The following is a 17,134-nucleotide window of genomic DNA, read 5'->3' as shown; positions in this document are numbered from 1 at the left end:
CTTTCTTTGTTGAATCTGAGATTAAAAGAAGCTTGCTGTGTTTCTGTTGTACTTTTTTGCAGTTACTGGGCGGCTTCTCTATCAGTCAGCATCATAATCAAGTGTTTCCTTCAATCAGTTGAACACTCACTGACTCTGAAGCAAATACACATTTAAATGTGTCTCAAAAGTTCCCAAAATTGTGAAAAAAAAGTCTGCTTGGCAGTGTGCAAACTTACTGCATGTACTTGAAAATGAGTTGAGGTAGACCTAAGAGTCATGTATGCTTACTATGCTCTTGCATAGCAACACATCTCCTCTGCAGCCATGTTTGTTATGTTGATCATGGTAACAGTGAGGGCTGCTGAGGGTGTGTAGGAAGAGTGTGCGACAAAGCCCTTTGAATTCTGGGAAAAGTGAGGCTTCAGGTTGAAAGATAGATTGTTTAAAATCTTCTGTTTCTGGTTTCACTGCTTCTTAACTTTGAGGACATTAATCACTGCTGCCGCAAGTCAAACTGAAAAACATAAATCATCTGACAAGTAGCTCCAATATGTGTCACTATAAATAAGAAGAAAGTAGTTTAAAACCTTTTCTTTAGAATATTGTGTCCATTTGGTTCAATTAAATAAATTGTAGTTTCAGAGACGTTTGGAGTCTTAATGAAGCTATAACCACGTTTTAAATTATGCTTATATGAATACCTGCAACGAAACAGAAAAGCTAGAGAGAGCTGCAGAAAAGCAGCATCTTCACATCCATCAACTCCTGCTGTTTAGAGCACACTCAGGAATGTGCAATATGTATCCAGCATATATCCGGTTCTTATGTTTTCTGTGTCAGTGTGTGCTTGGAGAGTGTGTCTGTTTATGTACACTGCTGAGCTGGAAGGACAACGTGCATCACTGTGCGAGGGAAGAGGTAATACTTATTTTTCATTTTCACAGATCCCTTCATGCCCCAAAAAGACCTTATATGGAGGCTCCCACCTTATTTTGTTTTAAGATATGTTATGACCTAGTTAAACAGATATCTGAGATATCTGAGTGGTATGCAGACAGTGTTGGTTGTGTGAGTTCAGACATGAAATCTGGAGCAGACAGGTTACCGATCACTTGGCTACAGAGCGTGATTAATGACAATCAGGCCACAGAAGCTCGAAAAGAGGCTGACAGATCTGGTTCATCTGTTCCATTAGACGAGCAGTGACAACAAACTGAAAGAGTCTCCCACAGGCAGCGATGACCACATCGTTCAGTCAGCTGGTAATAAACAGGCAGACTCACACAATGACTGGTTGCTTTGACTCATAGCACCAGTCTGAAAGAGGCCTGGAGGTCTGAGATGACAAATTACAGAAGAACTTTGGACCAAAACGTGTTGCTCATCTGTAGTGTATCAACCAGATCTGGAAACATTAGCAAAATGAACAATCATCAAGTCCAGTGTGTAGGATATATCGGGTGAAATTGAATATAATTCATAATTCTGTTTATAATAGTGTATAATAAAATAATAATAATTGTGTTTTCGTTGGCTATGAGTGAGCCCTTTAAACCTACAAAGGGAGCAGGTCTTCCTCCACAGAGTCCACCATTTTGCGCTGCCATGTTTCTACAGTAGCCCAGAAGAGACAAACCAATCACTGACACTACTTTAAGTTGTAAACGCTCTGAGCAATTAAATGTCAAACTAACTTTAAGTCATAAAACATTTTTCCACACCACTGTCAGTAACTCTGTGTGTGCTTGTTGCAACACTTTGTGGAAGAATTATCACATTAAAATCGACTCCAACATCATAAAAACAGCTTTTATTTTTCGTGGCATCATCACATCAGACAGGACATTCCAGATGACTTATGTATCGTTTTATACACATTTCAGTGGGATTCAGCCCTGCACATTAAAACTTCTTTTTAAAGCTCTGAGAGTCTGCATAAAGTTCAGTCGTGTTGATTTGTAACGACAGACCCTCGGGTGGGCCCAGTGTAGGCGAAGGGCTGCATAAGATGTCAGTAGGAGGCAAACAGCCCAGCACAGTTTACTGAAACCAGCTCAGTGTCCGAAGGCAGAGGCCTCTCTCCATCTGCAGGAACTGGCCAGTAGGAGCGAGAGAACATTTGGCCTCTGGGGGCTGATTGCCAGCTGCCCCACTCCTCTTCTACCCCGCCTCTCAGCCTTGTGCGAACCGTGTCCACTGCAGCAGTGTACTGTATGCTTCAGGCTCCCTGGGGCTCCCGGGGCTCCAATCACAGATGCAGGCTCTCTCCCCTTCCCCTGCTCTGTGTGCTCACTTTTCTAGCTCCGTACTTCTCTCTGCCTGCGAGGGTGCCTCTCAATTGTAGAGGCTGGCTCTTGTGAACGAAAAGGGGCCCAGCTACTGCTCCACCCCTCTCACTCGTCAGGGTTCAGGCTGCAGCGATGTTGGAACTCCTGGCCATGCTCGTGGATCCATTTGTTTGCCACTGGAATGTACAAAAAAACAAAGGTTTTCTTGACCTCGCACCTTTGTGCAAATACGTTTAACGAGCACAGCCCTGACACTAATTTCTTATCAGGAAAGTGGCTACTGGAAGCAACACTGCCACCAAATTCCTCTACAGCTGCTTAGTGGTGATTAATATCCTTCTGTTGGTTTAACTGGTCCCTTGCAATTGTTTCAGCTTTGGGAGTTTGATGATCTGGGCCAACCGGCAGCAGATGTTGAGCTTTCAAGATGAGCGCTCAGTGTCTGAACTGCACTCAGTAACATCTCTTAATGCTTAATGCAGCACAGATGTGAAATAGATCTTATGCATTAGCTCCCGTATGAAAGCAGAGCTCGATACCAGATAATGATGTGAATAATCATAATCTGTCTAAGAGATCAAGTCTGCTATTTTCCATATTCACATCACTTTCTGACTCCTGTTGACAGCATCTTCACGTCACACTCAGTCTACAGACTCTTACCCCATTTATCCCCGATAAGCACGGGGCAGCCAGCATGCAGCGTGTCTTCATCCCCTTGACCGTTTCTGTGGAGATTCCACCAGAAGATTGCAGCTTTCTGTGAGGTGGAAAAACAACAAAAAACACTTTCAACAAGTTAGAAAAGTTCTTCAAAGCCTGGAGGGCTCTGGATGTTCAAGCAAAATATGATTAGATAGGGAACATAGCAGATAAAGAGCCTTTATCAAGATGGCTACTGCATTCTGAAATTCTTAAAAACATTGACAGTGCATGTTATAAATGAGCTGAGTAGCCAACAGCCTATTCCAAGGTGATGTCTTTTATGTTTTGTTTGATTTTGTTCATATAAAACGAAGGAAAGCAGCAAATTATCTCCGCTAAAGCTAACCGCTAATCCTAAACATATCCTTTAAAAACTTTCCCAGCTCAGATGTAGACAAAAAAAATTTGATATGGAAGTCTAAAGTGCATCTTTTGACATAAACTTCCTGAGGTTCTGTATGAGTTCACAGTAATGAAAAAAAAAAACAGGATACAGGATAGTCAGGCCGTCGTTAAGAGTTGAAATGTAGCTACATGATTAATAACCAATGATTATTCTCCTGTGGAACAACTAATTATCTCAAGCTGATTTTCAAGCACAAAAGCCCCTGCAGTCACACTATTTCATTAGTTATTTTATGGGCTTATTAAGTCCAGTTATTTTCTATATAAAAAGGCAGGAAGTGAGAGCTCAATAACATGAAAGGTGAAAGGTTAAACCCCGGGGAAGGCCTGGGGGAGGCTCGAATATACAATAGCAGTATTGTGGTAAAGAGTCTCATGTGTTGTTGTTATGATCTGACCTTTTAGCATTTTGACATCTGCAGCAGAGAATGTGAAGGAGGTGAAAATAATCAAGCTTGAGGCAAGAAAATGACACGAAGACAAAAAGAGGCTGCGTTAAGCTCCTCTGAGATTTTAGCAGAGTGTTTACCTCCACAACAGGAACACTGAAGTTGGCGTAGATGAAGGCTGTGGAGCCACCTGCCTCGACAGAGCTGAGCTGTGGAAAAAGGACATTCCTTCAGTGTTGTGTCTTGTGTTTATGGGCTCATGGTATAAAAAGCCACTTTGTCTGCTGCCATAGAAAAAGGCTTTCTCTTTTTTTTTTTAACTATCAAATTTAACTAAAATGTTCACATTGGATTCATGCGTATGAACAGAACAAAACAAAAGCAGACTGTGTAATGGAAGTCAGAGACGGAAAAGAGAGTTTGGTTTAAGTTTGTTCCATGACCGAACATCTATAAAAGTAAAATCGAGACAGTGAGGTCAGATCTGGTCTGAGTTTCTGAGGCAGGCTGTTCTGAAGCCTTACAGCACTCAGGCAGAGGCCTGACCCGTGTCTTTAATCACGGCTTTGGAAAAGCAGGAACATGAACCTCTGGCTACTGTCAGAGACATTAGACATTTACAACAAGACTCCACTCACGTATATCATAAAGGTTGCCACTCGATTCCCAGTTTTCAGCTTGAACACCGGACTCGAAGCTGACTGGAAAATTTGAAAGATGAATAATAGTTATAAATGTAAGCAGGGACAACATGCCAAATCTACAACCATATTAAAAGGTGCAATATGTGGGAGTTTCATTTGCCAACACTAAAAAAATAACTACAATTGTCAAAAGGATGAGACAAAAATGAAATGACATCATGACTATTGTGTTGTAGGGATATCTATTGAAGTTAGCATGCTAACCAGCTAGCCTCAGCCCTTCTCTGTCCAATGCCACTGTGCTAGATGTGTAAACACTGTGTGACCATCAACATGTGACTCAAGCCATTTTTTCTTGGGCAAGTCAATTCAAGACACAGGTTGTGACAAGTCGAGTCTAGACGTCCCAAATAAAATCAGTTCCTCTCAGGGTAGTGCAGTCTTGCCTGCAGTATTAATAAAGATAAAAGATAAGGTGGTAGTACCTGTCTAATGATGATATTATTGACAAATATATCTAAGCTGTAAAAGCATAAAAATGACTTTCGGTTATGCTTATTTATATTAAGTGAAATATATGTGGTCAAACAAAACAGTCAACTTTGTTTGGAAGTTTATTTGTTTTTTAATTTCTTCACAAACAAACCAAAAAAAATTACAATACACTATTATTTTAAAGTCTTAATGCCCAGCCATATGAACAAACCACTTACTGTAGCGTGGTCAAAGTGAGGTTCATAATGGCCACCGATCCCGTAATTCACCACTTGGAGGTATTCTCCATATGGGTGCCTCACATTCAGACCCGTGAGCATGGAGATCTTCTGGTCCAGCTTCCCAACAGTGGACTGTGCTGAACCCTTCAGCCATGCACTAGAAAATAAGACATACAGATAAATAACAAATTACAATTGATAAAGTATATTTTCTACAGCGGTCACATACTGTTCAGTGTTTCAGGCTGCAGATTTATATGGCCACACAAGAACAAGAATCAGTTTGATGATAAACAGACCGTCATAAACAGCAAAGTGTTTCAAGTCATTTGTACCTCTTACTGATGCGGTACTCTGCTGTTGCTTGTTTCTCTCCAGCTGCCACCACAGAGCGTCTCAACTTGACAGCAAAGACAGAAAAAAGCATTTTAGGATTGTGATTGTTGCAGCAGCGGAGCTTTGATGTCCAGCTGCAAAGCCCGGACAAAATGTGAATAATGTGAGTAATGCGAGCATGACGACATGCTCCAATCACATGTCAGAAATAAAAACTGAGAGAAAAGCGGCAAGAATACAATTCCAAAGGTGCTGTGATGTTGGATTTCCATTATCCTTCTATCATCTGACCACAAATGATGCAAAACTGTGCATAGGAGTTTTTATAGAGTTCAGATATCATACTTCCTCTACAGGTTTCATCACCTCAGAGTCTGGAACGGAGGCTGGGTTAAGTCTAGGTGTTTTGGACAGCCCGGCTTAAGACTAAAGCCTCTGTGATTTATATAGACTAGTCACTGCATTCTGCTTATTTTAATTTACAACGGGTGCTTTGAGTGGCACGATGTTCTCTGCAGAAAGCTGGTAATACGATATTTCTGTTAAATTGGCAGCTCAAACTCCTGATGACTTCCTCGTGGCCACGAGAGGCATTACTTCATTCAACTCTAAAGAGCTCACCGCACACGGACCATTTAAAAAGAGGGAAAATAGTCAAGAAATTAATCACTAAGGAACAAATACATGAAGGATTTGTTATCTCCAAACAACAGGCCTGTGTTATTGGTGCACAGGGGCTATGAATGAGCAAATGGTAAACCGTGCTCTCTGCTCCAAACTAATACCATACCCTGGGCCTGTTTTCAATAAACCCACATGCTGACATAATGATGAAATAAGTACAGGGGTTTCCATCGGAGCACAGGACGGAAAATTCATTGAACAAAGCCAAAACCTCACAGAAACCATAGGGCAGCGATCGAGTTAGCCCACCAAGTATTCCCTGAAGTAACTGAGTCAGCGAACAGTGAGGACAATGCTCTGTCCTTTTCCATTTAATGAGCAGAAAATCGAAAAACTGTTTTCAGATAGATGCCGATAGATATAGATACGGAATATTCACCAGTGGAGCCCAGCGGGGTCATTTTGACAGTTTGAGGCCCTCAGCCAAGTTTACATAGAAATGTATCCCTCATTCCTTTAGGCCTTGCTAAATGTTTGGAAGCAGACCAACTATTCCTCCATACAGTCTTTCCAGTAGGAAAACGTACACGGTTGGCTTAGACCCCAGCAGCCAAAAAGCCCCACAGCAGAGCAGAGTAATATCTGCATTTTCATAGGCACCTTTACTCTTTTCCTAAAGATCATACCAAAGTAATTCCTCTAAATCATCATTTATGACAGGATTCTAGACTTTGGGTTGGTGGCTCACTAAAGCATTGGCATTTATACATGTGCGCTGACGTGTCTGTGTTTGACAGCTGTATTTTCCTGCTTAAGATTGATTTATGTTGCTGTGTTGAATGAAGCCCACAGGAGAAAATATGGCTGCCAATCGGTTCACAGCCACAAGCAATGCAGACACAATGCGTTTTCAGTGGCAGAATAATCCTTCGTGCATCATAATCCATCCGCTCACCCACATCACTTTCTTTTCTTCTGCTGCAAATCAGTGCATAAACAACTTGGACTGTGTTCCGATCCATTACTGCGTCTGGTCTTGTGCGTGTGATCTTGCAGTGTGTGACTCCCTGTCGCTGATCGGTCAAGCAGTGTGAAAAAAACCTGTAACCGTCTGTAAACGAGGTCCACTTTAGGATGGAGGCCACAGCAAATATCTCCATTTGAGATAGCACTACAGGCGTAAAATGATAACATTTCTAGTCCCGCTCAAAGGCTGCCAATTTCATTACACTTCATTTAACAGCTAACAAATGGGCAAGTCCTGGGAAACATCCTGAAATAACGGTAATACCAGGAAAGCCAAAATCAACACAGGCACAATAAATCCTAAACAAACATTATGAACATGGACACGTAAAAAGCAATTTCCTTAAATCTGGTTAATTGTAACAGAAACATGGCCCAAGACCCAATTCATCAGTGGGAGTACCGGACGTTCACATGGAAACAGAAACACGTTTAATCTGTTTTCCAACATGATTCATCTATTTGTTCAATTCAATTTCAACAAACTCAACAGACTCTCTGTCTGTTGTAAAGGTTTAGAAAAGCTTCAGAAAAATCCCTGAGAAAAGAACAAAACATGGGATTACAAAACCATTTATCACTTATTAATTGATGTGGCATGGTGATGAGAGGCAGAGTGTGTGTGTGTGTGTGTGTGTGTGTGTGTGCGCGTGTGTAGGTTTGTGTGTTTTTGTGTGTATGTATATGTATATATACAAGCATGTATATGTGGGTGGTATGTGTGTATGTAGATATATATATATATATATATATATATATATATATATATATATATATTAATTTCCTTTAGACAAAGGGGTGAGAGCTAACAAGCTATGCTTCTTCTCACTCCTTTTCGAATATGTTATTTGTTTTACTTTCTATCATTATTATTTTGCTTCCTCAAAATCTTCATTTCCATATTATGTTGTGTAAATAATTTGTTAAATAGCAATCAGGAAGCCATGTTCCATTTTGCATATTCGGAATAAATAAAAAAAAAAAAAAAAAAAAGAAAAAAAAATTTGAAGACCTAACTGGATTAACCAAAAAATGCAGTGTTGATTGTAAAAAAGCTGACATGCTGAAGACACATGTTTCATTTTGGAGTTCCTATTTGTGAAGTGGATGAGGAGAAATGTGCTGTGCCGGCACTTACTCCTGGCTGGGCGAGCCCCTTGATGTCCTCGACCTCGGTGTCAGTGATGAAGTCGTGGTACAGGACCACATACGGCTGCAGGCTCAGCACTTCTCGTCTTACTGGCAGCAGAAGCAGCCCGGGATCGTCGTTGGTGAAGAAGTCGCAGAAAAGTTTGGGGTTTTCAAAATGCGCTGGCTGCTAGGAGAAACAGCTGAAGTCCATTAACAAGATCAAAACAAGAACTCTTTTTCTTTTTCACCCGCGAACAATTAAAATCAGCATCGTTGTCTGCCCACATACAAGTCAACATAAAAGCAAATGTGACCTCAGAATAAAGTCTTCGGTGGCCAAGAAAACTCAACTCAATTACATTTGTCACGGATTTTTCTTCAAGAGCGAACATAAGATCAGAGTTTAACATCCTCCGCCGAGGCCCAACAGTCCCCTTTAATTCAATCGAGCCTAATCCAATAATCAAAATATAATTCCAAACCACCAATAACTGCTTAACCATAAGCTCAGCGGATCTAGGATCTGCACCAAATTGTGCTTGATCATAGTTGCCAGCCACCCAAGAACTCCCGATTTTTTTCATCAAGATCCATGTATTCTTCCCCGAGAGACCAAAACGAAAAACTAAAAAGAAAACAGAAAATAAAAATGTTGAACATGCCTTGCAATATCAAAGAAAGTGAGAAAAACCAGTGGAGTCGCCTCCTGCTGGACATTAGAGATAATGCAAGTTAAATGCACTTCCAAATTGGCTTCACTTTTCAGACGAAGAAGTAACGCTGACTTATTTTACTGTCTAAAGGTCGTCAGCAATATAATAACATTACACCTGCTTAAGATTAGCATGTTAGCATTTTTCATTTGGAACATGTTAGCATGCTGATGTTAGCATTAGGGCCAAACCTCTGCTATTCCTAAAACTCTTAATCTTTTATTTAACATTTATTATAATTTTCTCTTAAATAGAGTCACATGTAATAAGGCAGACAAACATTTGAAAAAGCAGAATTCCATTGTAGAATTATCCAATTAAGAATCCTCCGGTTGTTGTGTTTAATTATCCCTGATCCCTACCAGATATTTCCTCACACACAGTATGTGTTCACAATGATTAACCGTGATAAATACCTGAGAGCCTCGAGTCTGGCAAAGGGTCTCGTAAGCTTCCCTGGTTCTTAAATTACTGGAGGTGGGTCTCCTCAGTCCGTCGCCCTTGAGCGATGTGGCTGAACTCGTAACCAGCAGCTTCTCGTATTTCTCAACATTCTGCAAAACTCTTCCATTCAAGGGATCTGAGATGAAAAACGTGTAAACAACACAAAAGTCATACATTATAGGGAATGTTTTATAATTACAGTACAGGCTTTGTTTTAGAAAGGCCAGTCATGCTGTTTTTGAGGGATTATTTATGCACCACAGACAAGTTAAATGAAAAGAACTTACCATGATGCAGTAACTCCTGAGACAGACTGAGAGCATAGGAGACGTTTCCTGTCTGAAACAATGAGCAGAATCGCAGGAATTCAAGCCATTAATCATGTTACAAATGAGCATTTGCCATGTGTACTTCCACATACTTTAAAGTGAGAGAAGGCCAAGTGATCCAGAGCATCCTCCAGAGTCCCTTCGTTCTCCGGGCTCCACTCGCCTCCTGTTCCCCTGAAGAGACGCACCGACTCCTCCAACCACTGCACAGAGTGGTAGTAGTCTCCCTGCTCGTAGGCCACCTGTGGAAACACCTGGGTTACTTAAAAATAACACGATTGGACATTTAAACAGAACTTCTCTCTGGTAGACAGTCATTCCAAAGTGTTGGCACGGTTGGTCATCTTCTGGCGCTGGACTTGAGGACAGAATGTCAGCCAGCTCTGGTCCTTATTCATACATGGCTGCTAGATCTTGCTCTGTTTTTGTAGATTTGTGGACTAATCTTAGCTGTGATGATAGCTGTGGGCCAGAGGCAGCAGCCTGAATCAAAGCATTGTCTTCAGCCAGTTCTCTCACGTCACTCAGCTGGCATTATTTTGTCTGCCTTTGAGCCAAACTGCTTTGGCCAATTCAGTTTATGTCAGTGTCATGCTGGGACATTACAACTTCATTTTGGACATTTTTAGAGATCTCTGATTGTTTCTGATGCTGCATTTGTGTCACTGGCTGTGTTGATGATTCATCGACTGTCCAAAAAGTTGATTAAATGATCAACTGTTGCAGCTCTCGTCTCTACAGACTTTCTCAGCCTGGTTCACTGTGATGCATTTTCTCTGCAGCGTGTCAGGTCCACACATTACACCTGTCTGCCTTCTCAAGCAGGTAAACTGTGGCCTGTAGATCAGCGAACACCTCGAGCATTATTTTTACCTCCGTGAACACTATCTCTCTTTTCCTGCTCTCAAACCCCTTTTGTAGCTGACCCGACTTGATGGAGTAGGTGCTGACTGCACAACTGACAGCACCCACAGAGAAACAGGGTGGCATGTGGCTCCTCCCATCACAGAGATCATACGCACAAACAAAAATTCCCAGTGTACCATTTAACCCCACGTACACACACACACACACACACACACACACACACACACACACACACACACACACACAACGACTTATCAACACTTATACAACAAGTTCACGACCTTACACCCTGTCATTTGGGAGCTGTTCGTTTTCGGAGGACCAATAAATTGTTAAAAATAGAGAATATTGTGTAGATTTCAAGGGGAAACATCAGCTGCAGTCACTTGGAACTGCTTTAAAAATGCCTCCAAATGACACAGAAAAGCTACAAACCTCTGTTAAAAAGTCCTGCTGGTTATGAGGAGCAGTTTAACAGCCACATAAAAGCACGTGCAGACAGCTCTTGCAGTGACAACACCCTAAAAGTAAGCATCTCTGTTTACAGGTTGTCTCAAATAATCTCAGCTGCAGTACAAGTAAAGGCAAGCTCTGCTCCAAACTCCTCTGCTGCGTGAGATAATGTCTTTTCCACACAAGATGATGACTCTCCCACACAGCGCCCCGCCCTCACACATCACCGCCGTTCATAAACAGTGGAATTTATTGTGGGGAAACCTTTTTTTTTTCTTTCATACTTGTATAATGGTATATTTATCTTCATGTGAAACTGATTCCCAGACACGCCATGAGAGGAATTCCAATTTTTTTCCAGGCCGACTGTCCGTATTCCCACCACACGGCGACGGACAGGTTTGGGATAAAGCTGTTTTGCAGACCATCGCAATGGGAAGTTCTTCGGAGGGGGACATTTTCACAGCATCATCTTCCAAATATCCCTCCGTGTTATTAGTTTACATGAGAACTTGTAGCTTATCAATTTCAAGAAGGTTACCAAGACAGATGACAGACTTGTTTTAACACGCTCTCATTGTGTGACTTCATACATCCACTACTTATTCTGCACTATTTTTCCAGCCACACAGGTCACAAGGGAAAAAGCTAGCCTCATTTATTTTGTCAACATGCACACATTTTTTTTTTTCAATTCAGGTGTACAGCATTATTCATATATATATATATATATATATATATATATATATATATTCATATATATACATATATATATACACATACATACATACACATACATACATACATACATACATACACACACACACATACACACACACACATACATACATACATACATACATACATGTGTATATATATATACACATATATATATATATATATATATATATATATTCACAATAACTGTTACGGCGTAGCATCTTGACTGCCCCAAACTCCCTACACTTGGAGATAAAATCACTGTTTTTTGAGCTCATTTTGTATGTAATTGTACTTTTTCCTGTGTGTAGACATGTTTGTGACTATGTTGTATTTTTGTGTATTTTTCTATTAGCACCTTGGACTGTGGGAACAACACAATCGCTAAAATAAATATTAGCCAAGTACGTTTCCTGCTAAACCACAGATAAGTTAAAACTGTACGTTTCTTTCGGTTGCAAAAACTTTTTTTTTTAAACAATTTTCATCTTAAATAATTTTTTTTTAATTATTTATCTTCGATACTATTTTATTTTATTTATTATTATCTTATGCATTTTATCCTTTTAACTGTTCACTTCTTTAAATTATCTTTTGTCAGGGTTTTTATCCTATCTTATGTTTTTAGTTTTTAAGGGTTAACTCCAGAGTTTCCTCAGGGGGGTCCTCCACACTGGGAGCTGTGTCTGGGATGCTGCTGGGGGTGCTGTCCCTGGGTCCCTTTGCCCCAGCCAGTCGTTGTCTGTCAGGGTCGGGGGGCCTGGGCACTGGTGCCCCCCGTGGCACAGCCTGTGACTCCTCCCAGTGTGGACGGCCCCAAAGGTGGCGTTTCCTCAATCCTCAGTGCCTTGCCATGTCTCCTTATTTCCTGTAGTAAGTGTGTGTGTGTGTGTGTGTGTGTGTGTATGTGTGTGTACGTATGTGTGCATGTATATAGTACGGAGGGTGGGAGGGAGGGGCTTTCTTTATTATTGTTTTATGTTTCCTGTGTAAAGCACTTTGTGCTACATACTCATGTATGAAAAGTGCTTTATAAATAAAGTTGATTGATTGATTGATTGATTGCAACTTAGTTTTGGTAGCCACAGAAACGGACGTAAATGTCTGCAGTCCTCTGTGTCGCTACTGAAACGCCTGAAAATATCCCAAGGTGTCCTTAAAAATATCCACTCAGCAGCCTTGTTAACTGAATAATGCCACCACCGTATCTGTGGTTTGCAGAAACGTTAACAGCCCACATAACATGGGAGACTGGTAGGCAACAACATAGATTTTTGGATACTGGATGTGGAAATGACAAATTCTTAACTATATTTCAGAATGAAATGTTGTACTTTTTACTTTACTTTTTATTTGCGAGCAACTGTTACTAGTTAGGCTGTGGTTCCCAAACTTTTTTGGGCACTATGTCTAGCTGGGGTTCCTCCTCATGTTTCAGTTGTGTATCAGTCGTTATCAGGTTCCACCAAACTTCCAAGATGGTTTCACTTAAATAGCCGTTGGAGGTCCAAAGAGATTAAAACTCTTCGGCATTACACACGAGAGCAAAATTAAGAGAAATCTCCCAAAAAATGAGTTCACACTTGTGTAGCAGAGCTCTGCTTTTTCAGCAGCCCTCTCTCATTAATCATCTCACTACCTCTTTTGATTTTTCTTGTGAATCCCTGGAGGGGCCTGACCTCAGGCAGACATCGACACTCCTTCAGCTATTACCTCCCTCGGAGCTGGAAAAATTAGGTAGTTTACCCATCTTGAGTATTTTGTACAACTCGTAGGATGACGTTCTGCAGATTTCTTTTGACTGCTGTTGATTTGGACAGATGCTGTGCTGTTCATACAGTATTTTGTGCTTGTTTGTCTGTTTGATGATCTGTCGCCGGATGATTTTTCTAATATATTTTAATTTGAGTGCTACGCTGGTCACATTTTGTACTGTATATACAGTAGTTAACACCAGTTGCTCTTTCTGAAACAACGGGAGGAAGCAGTAAAGGCAGTAATGGATTGTGTACCTTTCCGACCAGAAAGCAGTCATCACCAGACAGTGGGAGGGACACTGTGGGCAGGTAGACATCAACGGACTCGCCATTAGTGACTCTCTGGAAACGACCCTTTACGAGGCTCGTAACTTGAAGAGCGTACACGTCCTGTAGCCTCATCAGCCCCTTAGCAGCCCCCTGGAGGTCCTCAAGTTTGGGCAGCTCGGCCTCTTCCTCCTCGTAACTGGACCTGAGGGCTGGATAGCAGAGGGCCAAAAGGTGAACTTCTGTGGGGTGTTGGGTGGGTGTTTAGTTATCACCACCAGATGTGTCTGTGAAGACACCAGTGAGCCAACCTTGTGTGTTCTCCTGGGCTTCGTTGCTGTAGACGACGTTCAGCCACTCCGAGTGCAGCCGCTTGATCAGGGTGAACGCCACCAGAGGGTTGGCCATCGCAGTCCCAGGGCCTTTGTAAAGTTCATTGTGCAGGTCGGACACTTTGGCATAGAAGCTGTGGGAAATAGAATTGTCTGTGGTTATGGAAATAGGGAAGAGGGCAAAGACTTAGTCCGCTTCACATGCAGCACATGAGTCCTGGGAACCTTATGGTGCAGAAGAAGAAGAAAAAAGGCGACAGAAGAGAAAATGTTTTTTAATTTCATTGCATGCATGACGTTTAGCTTGTCGTGCTGTAGGTTAACATAGACTCTTCATGAACATGAAGGATGGGAGGCTAAAAGAGCATCACCATCACTATATTTTGCTAAAACCGATGAATAAAGCTGATGCATTAACTCATTTTCCAACCCCACACCACAAGAAAACTACCAGACTCCATAAAATTAGAGTCATTTCCACAGACAAACTGTTGAATCATGACCATAAACTGGTGGGAAGACACTTGATACGTCTCGTTCCCCCTCAGTCATTGTGTTCCCAGCAAAATGAGGGATACTGACCGGAAGAAAGTGAAGCTGAAGCAGGACATACTGAACTGTGTTATTCCAACAGAATTAGATAGCGAAGTCAAATAGCTTGAGCTGGAAATCAGAACACCGAGACATGAACTGACATGAAAGTCAGATGACATGTGTTGTATAATCAGATCTAAAAGAAGCTCATATGTGTGCAGGAACGTTGAGTTTTATCTCCCTAGATCCCCCCCATAATGATGACTTTTTATCTCGGACTTTTGACTTTTTTATCTCCTCGTAACTTTTTCGCTCAAACTTAACTTAAGACTTTTTTAGAACATAACCAAGACTTCTCTGCCCATAATTATAACTTTTTTGCCAAAATTGTGACTTTTTTAGCCCATAACGTCTCAAAGCTATGACTTTTAATCCGAAGATTGACTTTTTCATCTCATAATTTTGACTGAATCTGATAATTAAGGCTTTCCCCCCTCAAAACTATAACTTACCACGGGAATATGTATCTATATATCTATATATTTCTATATCTAGATATGTATTTCATCAAGTTCAGTTTTCATCTACTTTGTTCTTTAATTTGTGGACATGGGATTCCAGACCAATCTTTTCTATTATGAGACTTCTTCTTTAGATCAGATTTGCGTCTCCACCGCACAGACAGTTTAGAGGTTCAGGCTTTTTGCACCACATAAACTATGTGGCAGTCAGTTCACCATCTGATTTCTGTCACACTAATTTAAAAGCTCCTCATCTCCGTGAAGACATCATCATGCATGTCACTCACCGTTTGATGTCCTCCAGCCTCTCCACCTCGTGGTCAATGTAAGTCCTCAAGTAATCGATCAGCTTCCGTTCAACGCTGATCGCCTGCTTCACGTTCAGCAGCGACGTGTACATTTCACCTACAGACAGAGGGACCACGGCTACAGACAGCAGAGTCCAGCTCAGGTACACACACATAGGAAACTTCATCTCCAGCACGGGAAAGTCCACAGCTCTCCCCCTGCAGCGGCTCGACTGAGCTCCTCTCTGCTCTGAGGAGCTGCAGGATCTGTGAAGTCCACAGATCTGCTCTGAGACCAGCTTCCACCTCCTGTTCATGAGGCCGACCTGCAGCTTCAGTCCTGTCAGGGTGATCAGCCTCTCATTACAGCAAGATTGTCTCTTTATTCTCTATAATGACAGGAACACATCAGACGTTATGCAGTCAGGCTCCAGACCAGTGACAGTTTGTAGAGGCTGTTTGCACATTCAGGTTAAACTTTGATTCATGCGAGTAAATTAAACAAATTGATGAATCTCTGTTAACTCTTATTTTTTGTTGTAATTTATCTTTAACTGAAGTGGTTGACAAGGCTAAATCATTTGTTCCATGACATAAAAAAGAAAGAAAGAAAGAGGAGAAGATAAGAGAAGAAAAAATAAAAGAATTTGGCGTCAGTGCGACACCTGCAGGTGAAGACTGTGTACAACAACCAAACTGCTGTTGTCAGACAACTGAATTTTATTGTTTACAATATTAATCAGATACAAACACTAAATAGTCAAGATGTTCTCAGAGGAAAATCATTTCGCCACAACTGTGTTTGGAGCTAGAAAGGTGGCAGCCTTTCCGTCTTGGCAGCCTTTCTGTCTGCCACATATAGAAACACAGTATTGCAACAAAGTAGAACAGTATGATGCTGTGTTGTTCTTCAACGTCAGTTTGTTTATCCAGTTTATTCAGTCATGAAAACAACGAGAGTTTGTTTATTTAGTTTCTTTAGACATAAAGAATAACCAGTCAATGAAGATCTTTCTCTTCTGATCAAAATGTCTTACCACGAAACTACAAAATGCTCCTTTAAAGCTGCGGTACAGTAAAGATAATCTAGAATCTTCATTGGTGACTTCATTAATGTAATGTGTCTTCAAAAAAAAAAAAAATGATGAAGAGGTGAGAATTATTATTATTATCATAATTGGTAATATAACAAACTTAAACTCAAACGTAGCTTGCTTCTTATTGGGATTTCATGATATGGTCAAAAAAATCACGTTATTTATTGCCCATGTGATATGATTTTTATTAAGTGACCATGTTTGTATGAAAATTTTAATTTTTTCTGAAAAAAACTATTAAAATCATGATGATCCAGTCAGGTACCGGTCTGCTTTCAGTCCCCAGAGTCAGAACTATACATGGAGAAGCAGCTTTCAGTTACTATGCGCCACATATTTGGCACAAACTCCCTGAAAATTGCAGGTCTGCTCCAACTCTCACCTCTTTTAAATCAAGACTTAAAACATTTCTTTTTGCCACTGCTTTTAACTGAAGCAATTCAAGTCTTTGAACTGCATTGTGACTTTTATTCTACGGTCTTGTTTCTTTTAAAGCTTTTCTATTTTAGCCAACTCGTTTTAATGTTTGCTTCTTAATGTTTTTACTTGTTCTTATGTCTTTTTAAT

The 17,134-nt window shown here is 40.9% G+C and overlaps 1 protein-coding gene across 2 annotated transcripts; it reads right to left on the bottom strand.

Moving 5' to 3' along the window:
* Positions 1 to 1,770: 1,770 nt before the first annotated feature.
* p4ha3 (prolyl 4-hydroxylase, alpha polypeptide III) lies at positions 1,771 to 15,851 on the bottom strand. 2 transcript variants are annotated; one of them, XM_030439768.1, is made up of 13 exons: positions 15,471 to 15,851; positions 14,108 to 14,262; positions 13,785 to 14,008; positions 9,825 to 9,974; positions 9,691 to 9,742; positions 9,376 to 9,539; positions 8,254 to 8,433; positions 5,465 to 5,529; positions 5,127 to 5,286; positions 4,408 to 4,470; positions 3,910 to 3,978; positions 2,934 to 3,030; positions 1,771 to 2,446 (listed from the first exon to the last, which is right to left on the bottom strand). In XM_030439768.1, exons 1-13 carry the CDS (start codon positions 15,785 to 15,787, stop codon positions 2,376 to 2,378), a joined length of 1,767 nt encoding a protein of 588 aa, XP_030295628.1. In that variant the 5' UTR covers positions 15,788 to 15,851; the 3' UTR covers positions 1,771 to 2,375. The 2 variants fall into 2 exon arrangements, with proteins under 2 accessions (XP_030295628.1, XP_030295636.1); XM_030439776.1 differs by having other exon boundaries at positions 8,254 to 8,430; positions 15,471 to 15,850.
* Between the last annotated feature and the right edge of the window lie 1,283 nt (positions 15,852 to 17,134).

This window comes from Sparus aurata, chromosome 2, assembly GCF_900880675.1.
Source record: "Sparus aurata chromosome 2, fSpaAur1.1, whole genome shotgun sequence".
Lineage (NCBI taxonomy): Eukaryota > Metazoa > Chordata > Actinopteri > Spariformes > Sparidae > Sparus > Sparus aurata.
The sequence above is the reverse complement of the archived record's forward strand: the minus strand, read 5'-3'. Positions and strand labels throughout refer to the sequence as shown.